Source organism: Pygoscelis adeliae, unplaced genomic scaffold (assembly GCF_000699105.1).
Source record: "Pygoscelis adeliae isolate BGI_AS28 unplaced genomic scaffold, ASM69910v1 Scaffold232, whole genome shotgun sequence".
Taxonomy (NCBI): domain Eukaryota; kingdom Metazoa; phylum Chordata; class Aves; order Sphenisciformes; family Spheniscidae; genus Pygoscelis; species Pygoscelis adeliae.
This window is the reverse complement of record NW_008824473.1, coordinates 255991-265255: the sequence shown is the minus strand read 5'-3', so window position 1 is coordinate 265255 and position 9265 is coordinate 255991. Positions and strand designations below refer to the sequence as shown.

General features: G+C 45.9%; 2 protein-coding genes across 2 annotated transcripts in view; one reads left to right on the top strand and one right to left on the bottom strand.

The window, feature by feature from the left end:
- Nucleotides 1-7753, top strand: part of UTP20 (UTP20, small subunit (SSU) processome component, homolog (yeast)) — a 68622-nt gene extending 60869 nt beyond the window's left edge. Inside the window, 7 exon segments of the mRNA XM_009321338.1 lie at nt 1032-1164; nt 2363-2562; nt 2917-2988; nt 3758-4030; nt 4747-4873; nt 6821-6966; nt 7341-7753. Of these exon segments, the coding sequence (XP_009319613.1) occupies nt 1032-1164; nt 2363-2562; nt 2917-2988; nt 3758-4030; nt 4747-4873; nt 6821-6966; nt 7341-7496 (1107 nt within the window). The 3' untranslated portion in view covers nt 7497-7753.
- Nucleotides 7754-8205: 452 nt separating this feature from the next.
- ARL1 (ADP-ribosylation factor-like 1) overlaps nt 8206-9265 on the bottom strand; it is a 4397-nt gene continuing 3337 nt past the window's right edge. Inside the window, exons 4-5 of the mRNA XM_009321293.1 lie at nt 8788-8966; nt 8206-8591 (exon numbers count right to left, since the gene is read on the bottom strand). Of these exons, the coding sequence (XP_009319568.1) occupies nt 8561-8591; nt 8788-8966 (210 nt within the window). The 3' untranslated portion in view covers nt 8206-8560. The remainder of the gene's footprint in view (nt 8592-8787; nt 8967-9265) is intronic.

Sequence of the window (9265 nt, the reverse complement as noted above, 5' to 3'; positions counted from 1 at the left end):
GTCTTTCCTGTGGTGGTGGCAGGAGAGGAGGGACTTCTGTTTCTTTGTTTAAAGTGGAGTTCTAAAAACCACCATCAGAGAGAATGGCAGGGTGCACGGGTAGCACTGGGATGGGTTAGAATCTGTTTAGTTGGAAAACAGCCTGACGATCACACTGACAACATCCGTTTAACTTGGAAATGTGTCTGCTAGCTGCAGAGATTTGTGTAAGCGTGGAAGGTCAGGAGTGCATTGCTTGTGACTGTCTTCAAAGGAGTTCCCTTCCTGTACTTCAGACCACGGTTTTGTTTTACGGAAAATCTCTTTAGTGCATGTGATTAACTCAGAATAACAAGGCTGCCTCAAATTCTGCTTGGCATGTGATAATCCAAAGGGATCCCAGTCACTGTGCCTGGGGAGTGGCCATGTATGTTACTAATGTGCAAGGGCAACATGCTGAACAAGAGAGAAGAGCCTCAGGGTATGTAAATTGACAAGAGATGAAAATAAAATACCTGCAGTGAGGAGAAATTCAGTGTAATCATCCCCTGTGCTGTGACATGTAGATGAAGCACTGACTAGTTATATCAAGCCAGCTGGTGATTGCAGGCAGGGTGAGGACCTGAAGGTGATTTAGTAAAACACAGTGCACGCAGTGTTGTCATAACAACGTGGGGCTTCCCAGGTGACACAGGCAAATCTGAGCTCAGCTTGGCTCTAACAATGAGAATCAAATGTGCACAAATACATATATAGACATAAATGATATACATTGTGTGTGTAATTGCTTGCATTTAGAAACCTAAGAGTTTGTTACAGTAACATCTGTATAAAAAACCAAGAATGATCATAGTAATAATCTCTCCTGCAGAGGATCAGTCTCCAGAGGAAATGCTTTAGGGGAGTTGGTTCTCTTCTGTTTATTTTGGGAATTGGGTACAAGTCAGTCTTCTGTTTCTTTGCAGGGCTGATCTGAAATTTATCTAGTAGGGTAAATAAGCACTGTCTTCAGGTTCTCGTAAGCATCTTTCTTGACTTGCTGATTTTATTAGATAACTGAAGAGGAGGAGGAGAAGGCTGCAGATAGGCTGCTATTCAGCTTTCTTGTGCTGGTAACAAAGCTAATCACAGAGTGCCGCTTCATTCAGTTAACCAAGAACAGTGATGTTGTGAGCAATATCTGGGGTAAGTATCAAGAATTATTACGGCTGTGTTACAAGGAAGATTCTTTGTGTGCTGTGTGGTTTTTCACAGCCTAATAGAAACAACTGAACTTTGTCATACAATGTTTGCATGCTGCAGAATGCTAATACGTGGCAGTTACTGGGCAGTGAAAGAGAAGATGTTAATGGAAAAGGTTACATGGTTGATGAAAACAACACGCCCTCTGTCTCGGTTGCTGGGAAGTATTTTCTATTATCCTAGGAGCATAGAGTTGCAAACTACTGCATGTTTGACCATAATTGCATCCTCTTGGATGAAAATGTTCGGTTCTTCTGGGAAGATGATATTTTCTTGATGAGATCATACAAATCAGCCAGCAAGTAATGACACATGGTGATAGTGCTGTAAATACTCTGTGTCTGCCAGGTTGTTAAGGCCTGGAGGTTATTTGATTCAAGCAATTTCCCTACGAGTGAGATTGTACAATGTCAGGCTGGCTTATTAGCATTTTGTTGCCTTGTTTTTAATTGCTTCATTTGCTGCTATCAGAAGGCCTTGGGTCTGGCTGGTTAATGTCTTTGAAGAGTTCAGCCTGCCAGGTGCCTTTAATGCGATACGAGATAACCCTTGTAAATCCTGGACTGCTTAGTGATGCGCAGCTTGGACAGAGGTGAGACAAGAGGGCAACTCAATCTCTTCTCTGAAGCATCCTCAGCCTCTATCCAGGGGTTCGATCTGACCATCTGCAGCAGGGCCAGCTCATCCAAGTCTCACAGCAGCCAGTGCCCAGACATCATGGGCAGATGAGCTGTGGCACTGAGTCCCTGAGGGGACCATAGTTGCTGCAGAAACATAACTTGTCAGCCGGGATTGGAGCAAGTGTCTTTTTGTGCCGTGCCCACTTTTCCTACCTGGTTGCCATCACTTTCCAGCAATGGCCCCATCTTCGGATGTTTGGAAGTGCTGTGGGTACAATCAAGAACGCCTGACACAAGCCTGTTCCCCCTCTCACCGTGGGGACATTTGGCTACCTGTAGGTTTTTGCCGCTCTCTACTTTGGCTGGATAGAATTGCTAGGAAGTCTTTGATTGTTCTGAGCAGTTCATTTCCTTCACCTTTTTATTGTAGCATGTGCTGTGGTAATTCTTGGAGGGACCCGGTTCTTTTTCTGCTCTCACTGGACCAGCTCCTGTGCTGAAAGAGGTTTTCTTTCCCCCAGGTCATGTCCAGTCTCACCTGTGGTATCCTCACAGCTGGGTCTGGCTGACAGCTACTGAGATCTTTGGCTTGTTGTTTGCATCTTACAAGCCAGAAGATCTTGTCAACAAGTGGAGGGAAAGAAAGGCAGGGAAGAGGAAAAAGACATCAGCAGAGCTGTCTGCATCCACAGTCTTCCTGACTGCTGAATTGGACAAAAAGGTAATGATGTCCGTACTACTCCTTCCCCCCTGCCCATGCCCATTCCCTGCTGGGACATAAAAATAAGTGTTATAGTTTGGCATGCACATTTCTCTTTTAGTTGCTTGTCTGCTGCCTAATCCTGATCACTTAAAGCATTTGAGGAGGTGTCTCTGCTGCTGGGAGGGGGCTTCTCTGGGGTCTTATTCTCAGCAGCACAAAGATTCCCCTCTAGGCTGCAAGATGCAGGCAGAGGTTGTGCTGAGCCGATCCCTTGGCCTCCCGTGGGAACCACCTCTGGTGATTGCTGCTTTGAGTTTCTGCTACTGGCTCCCTTTCGTGGAGTAATTCCCTTCTCCTTTTTCCTCTCCCCAGATGAAGGAACTCATGTTTGCATTCTGCCATCAGCTGCAGTCCAAGTTCCTGGACCTGTCTCTAGGAGAGCAGGTAAGAGCAGGAGCAGGTCTGGGGCTGCAGGAGGGCACAGAGCAGGCCCTGGCCCATGAGGGAGTGTTGCGTCCTAGTCAGGACAGCAGCGCTGCTGGCTGGTGGTGGCTCAGCGCAGATACACAGTGCAGGGGCATCTGAGTGGGTGTGTGTCGCAGAGGGGCCCAGGGAAGTCCCCCTTGTGGCGTCAGCCTGCTGGAAGGGCTGAGGGGTGGCAGGGACAGAAAGGGGAGGCACCATGCAGGGCAGGACTGGGGTCCCTTCTGTCTGGCCCTCCATTGGGGAGAGTCTGGCTCTGCAGCCCAGACTGGAGCAGGTTGGGCAACCACATCCTGGAGCAGGCATCCAGATCCCTGGTGCCGGTTCCCTGCAGCTGCACTGGAGCCCTGGCTGTCTGCTGGGAGTGTTTAGTCCAGCCTTATGCTGTTGCTTGAAGGTCTGAGTCCATTGTGAACCTGGTCAGAGATTTCCTTGTGGAGAGCCAGGGGCTGCCAGAGGTGGAGAAGACAAAAGGAGCAGCCCTGCCTCAGGAAGTGCTGAAGCCCAAAAGGCACAGTAGCTCATGGGGAAAGACTCTCCCAAACTGCAGGAGGATATGGAGGTGGGCCTTCCTGTTAGGAGCAACATGCAGGTGGTGAACCCATTACAGCCTCCTGGGTTGGCCAGTTCTTCTTTCAGATCTAGCGTTGGCTCTTGCGTACCCTGGGCACTGCTGGTGCTGACACTGGGGGAACCCACAGTGACTGACTACTCTGTTTTTATACTTCAGGTTATAAAGAATTTGCTTTTTGTGGCAAAAGTTGTTTACTTGCTAGCCCCTGCCTTAGAAGAAGGTAAAGAGGCTGAAGGAGAACTTGGCTGTGAAGTGGAAGGGCAGGAGGCCTCAGAAGATGAGGAAGAGAAAGACATTTCTGCTCAAGGAGAGGGAGGAAGAGAGGACACAGAAGAGAAAGGCCAGCCAGCCACATTGCTATGGTTAATGAAGAAGCTCTCTCTCATGGCAAAGCGAGAAGCAGCATATTCCCCTAAGGTCCCTTTAAAGGTAAGAACAGGGTTAGACCAACTGCTTTTGATGTGGTGGGCACTTGCACAGGAGAGTGTTGCTCTGGCTCTTTGCTTCCAGGGGACCAGCTGTAGAGGGTGCTGGGAGCTGGTGCTGAAGCGAGGATTAGTAGGTGCCAAAGAAACAACAAGCATTTCAGTTCGGGATTCTTAGGAAAGGCTTGTGCCAGTCTGCTTCTCCTTGCTGTTGCTTCCAGCCCTCGTGTGGGGTGGTGGGAGGGTGGGAAGGCCAAAGGCACCAAACTGAAGGGGACAGAGCACTGCCTTTGAAAGCCCAAGCATGCTAGGTTTATGCAGGCAGGGGAACGGCAGTGTGGAGTTACTTGCTAGGAGAAGGGGAGGGTGTGGGAGAGCTTCAGGAGAAGCACCGTGGTTCCCCGTGGTGTGGAGTTACAGAGGCTGAGCTTTCATGTCTTCAGCTGCCTCAGGACAGTGAGAACAAGCCTGTCGTTCAAAGTGTTACCAGCTGCTGACCCGGTGAAGACGCAGCTCACACGTTTACAGATCCCATGGGGTTGTGTCTTATCTAAAGGCTGTACTTGGCTGCAGTAAGACTTTGTAACAGCAGTGAGTTTCTGACTAGCATGTCTGAAACAAAGCCTTATACGCTGAACAGTGATGCACAGCCCTCTTGCAGCAGTTCAGTTCAGCAGTTGCCTTCCAACCTTACTTCGTGTCCCAAACGCTCATTTTCAGAGAAGCTGCATCTTTAAGTTCCTGGGAGCAATCTCAGTGGATCTCGGGAAAGACAGGATCAAGCCGTACCTTCCAACAATTCTCACCCCTCTGTACAGGGAGCTGAACAGCACCTATGCAGAGCAAGGTAAGTGATTTCCCTCACAAAGACTAGCAAAGAGGGGTGTGTGTCAGAGCTGTGCCTCGGCACAAACACCGCCTGTCACTCCTTTTGTCTGTTGAGGCATAGATGCCATAATCAGTGAATTTCACCTACTTGCAGTCTAACCAAAATACCAGGAAAGGAGGAAAGTGTTTGACAGCTGGAACAAAAATCTACATGTTGACAAAGAAAAAAGACTGGACTAAAGTTAGGCAGGCTCCTACATACAAGTGGGTAAAGCTTGAGCATGTGATGTAGCGGAAAAAGTGTAGTAATGAAGGGTGGACTCATGGTGGCAAGACTCATGGAGTCCTTGCTCAGGAGAGGAACAGAGTGCGGGTGTTAAGGAAGCCAGAACAAGGCTGTTGCTAAGTGCCGTTCTTTTTGAATTGCCACGTTAGATCTGCTGTGAGGCTTAGGGGCATGAAGATCCACGCCCTATGGTTAAAAGTGTGTTTCAGTTTTAATGTAAAACAGGGTGTGTTTTATGGCAGCTTGCGTTACTGTAGAGCAAGGGACTGTACAAGTTGGAATTGCCAGTTTGGCGATTGCTTGATGTTTTCCCCAAGCTCTCCCCCTTTTGAAGTAGAGAAAATGACCTTTAAGGCACGCCACGTGTGCACAGTGGCTGAAAGAAAGTAACCTTTGCAGGCAGGGGAAGAGAGCTGTCTGCTAGGGGAATGCAGCACACGGTGTGTGCAGGCAGGCGTGCACCTATTGAACTGTGCACAGAACTTCTCCCTTCCTCCTGAATGAGTCCAGGGCACCCTGACCTGCTGGATACTACCTGAGCAGCAACGCTTGTTTCTCCCTGGAGATTCATGTTTGTTTAAAAGATAATAAGTCATGCCTGGTGGGGGAAAGACAAACCAACTTCCCATTTAACACAAGAGACTCTTGGCTTAAGAACAAGACACTGGTGTTTAGATAGTTCATGAAAATGTGTTAAGTCAAGCAAAATCCAGTGTCAGGGAAAGAACAGGCAACAAACCAAAAGAGTTCTCTTGGTCTAAATCTGTGGTTTGTATATGCCATGAAAATTCAGTGTGCAGCACTGGATCCCCACATCTCAAAGGATACAAAAGAACTGAAAAAACTTGGAGGAGGGCAGTAACAGTGTTCTAGGTAAGGAACAGCTGCCTTGGCTACCATTTTTTCTTAGCTAAGCAAGTAAGAGACTTGGAAAAGATATGGTAGAAATTGACAGTATCGTGAGTGGATAAAGATTGACTTTTTGCTTTCTCTGCCAGCAGAAGAACCAGGGGCCTTCAAATGATTTTTCAGAGTAACTGCAGAGATGGTTTTTCACATGATAGGGGGCGTAGTCCCAGGGAACTTGTCACTGAAGGGTGTTGTGGAGGCAAGCAGCTTACACAAGCTTCTCTGGAGGCCATACAAGCACTTGGAAGAGGGATCTGTTGGAAGACTGAGGGGAACATTTGCCCTGCTCTGTTTTCCCTTAGCATCTCTTTTGTAGCCTTCCCCCCTCAGTAGCTTTTTTTTCAGTGATTGTAGTTAACACATTGTAACTAGCTAGTGATCCTAACCATTAAGCGAGCCCTTACTGCGCGAACAGGACAGATGCTGACTGTGGGTGGAATCATCTCTATGTCCAACCAAGCCTATTTCAAAAGAGCCCTGGTGGCACTTTTAATAACCTCTGGGATGCCATTATCCTTCTGAAAAAATTTTTTGCTTCTCCAGAAGCATTAGTTTTTTGTTTGCCTGTGTGAGGAGCCAGTTGGGGTCCTCTGGGAAAGCTGGTGAAGAACCAGCAGATTCCACAAGCGCCTTTGCTCTGGTCTCTACAGTGTATCGGGCAAGATGAATCAGTACAGTCATCTGCTAGTAAAGAAAGAGGAATCCTTACTGGGCTCTTGGCTTTCATTCCATGTGCTGAAAAGGTTAAGCAAGTTAATTTTGTTTCATTAGATCCAACACTGAAGAACCTTTCGCAAGAAATCATAGAACTGCTCAAGAAGTTAGTTGGACTGGAGGCTTTTTCGCTTGCCTTTTCATCTGTGCAGAAACAGGCCAATCAGAAGAGAGCGATGAGGAAAAAGCAGAGGGCTTTGCAGGTAAGATTCTGCTTTCTCTTCTGGAAAAAAGAAATAGGGTTTCTCTGAAGGCTTGAGAGCTGACCGGGGAGGTGAGTTTGAGGAAGAACTTCATCCTGAATTGGGACAGTTTCATTGTTTTGTTTCTGAAACTTCACAAGAAACTGTGTAAGATCAGCCTCTCGGGCAGGTTCTGGCTGACAGCGATGCTGTGCTTTCCCGCTTACCTGCAGAGCAGCGGTAAGCCTGGGCAGAGCAGCCGGAATACCCCCAGTTTGGAGGAGCCTAAGAAAACCCGCGCGTTGTCTTACCAGTCACCAGTTTCTTAGGAAGTACCTGATGTTTACAGGGACAGTTGTTAGTTGTAACTAAACAAACGTCTTGTTTTTCACTAGACTGTAGCAAACCCCGACATTGCTGCAAGGAGGAAGCTGAAGAGACATAAGAATAAAGCAGAAACCAGGAAGAGAAAAATAGAATTCCTGCGCCCTACCTACAAGGCCAAGAGACCTCGAAGTCATGCACTGAAAGATCTAGCAATGGTGGAATGAAAAGGCTTTTCCTTCCTGGAGGATTAATTTATAAAAAGTAATTTCAAGCTAAAGAACTAATTACTGTTTAAAAAAAAAAGTATTTACATATTATTTTAATTGTATTTATTCATATTTTTTCATGTCCTTTTTTTCATCTAGGATCTTAAATAAAAGCTTTTCAATTTTTTTCCAAACCTGTATATTTACCAGAGCACGTACAGTTGAATGGACAACCACCATGATTTTTTATATTAAATTTTACTTCATTTTTAAAAGAGGGGTTATGTGATGACCGCGTTCATGCCTGTGAACCTCCTAGCTCTTAGAGAGAAAACAATCCGCCTCCCAACTTCGATTTGTCTTCAATTTCTGCAGCTATACTGAGCAACATAACCGTCATTTCTGGCTAAGCTGAGTATGGGAATAACAGCTGATGAAGATGGAAGTTAAATTCAAATTACGGCCCTGGCCCATCAGGGCAGTAGGTGGCTATTGAAGATGTTTATTTTCCTTTCAGAAAACCAATGCTACGTTAGCAGCTAGAGGTACAGTATTTATCTCTGTTGCTGTACTTTATTGTAACATCATATCTACACTGACAGATTCTGAATAACATCAGCTTAAGGAGGTGTCTTTAAACGTTCAGCTACGTGGCTGTCAGAACTGGCAGCAGCTGGACTTGCTTCTGTAAGCCAGCAGCCTCTAGCAAGCAACACGCCTATGAGTGCAGCTGACAGTTCCAGATTTTATTAGTGTTTTAATTACACGAATATAGTAGCCACTCAAACTTAAAACCACCGGGGGGGGGGGCTGGACAAAAAAAACCCTTTCCCAGCCCCTAAGAAAGACTTTCATACAAATTAACATAAGTACATCCTTTAAACAGAAAGAAAGAAATGGAATATTGAAACGTACACAGACATTCACTTGGTTCAGTTTTACAATTCAAGAGAGGGACCCACATTACAGGAGTCAAACTCAAATCCGTCCTATTTACAAGTATTTGTGGCCTGAAAATTCTTGACTGCAGAAAGAGGGATGTTGGATAGAGCTGAAGCTTCTTTGCAATGGTCAGCTTTGTATCACTGCCTGCTCTTCAAGGCCTCCACCAACCTAGGAAAAAGGTTAAGTCAGTTTACTGAAAAGTCATTTCAATGATGTTGAAATACTTTCAGGAGGAAGCTACTCTTTTCTTCTAATGTGGACTCCTGTCTCTTACGTCAGACAGCCTTTCCACAGATCCAGTCTTCAAAAAAAAAGGTAAAAGATATTTTTCTAATGAAGCTAGCATGATTAGACTGTTACTCACCATTCCATTGCTTCATCAAGCCCTGTGCCTTTAGTTGCAGAAGTTTTGAATATCTGCCATTTTCGGTCCTTCAAAGCCGGTAAGCCAAGTGCGTTTGCCATTTCTGTGGGAGTCATGGCCTGTTCCATGTCCTGCTTATTTGCAAACACCACCAAAATGGCTTTCTTTAACTCTTCTTCCTAAAAAAAGGGGAATCATGCCAAGTTGTTGCAGAGACTTTTACTGAATTTATTTAAGCAGAGAAAACCCATAGAATGGAAAGAAACTTCAGCAGCTCTCATGATGGTTTTCAGTTTGCTGAATTTTGTTCTTTATAAAATTCTTCAGTGAAAGAATGGTATTTACTTTCAATTCCAGCATGATACCACACAGGAGCAATTTCAAAACATGGCTGGTTATGCCCGTTGTTACATTATGAAACAAGCTAGTAGTTGGATTTAACAAGGCATATCAAAGACCTTGCAGAAATTTGGGGGGG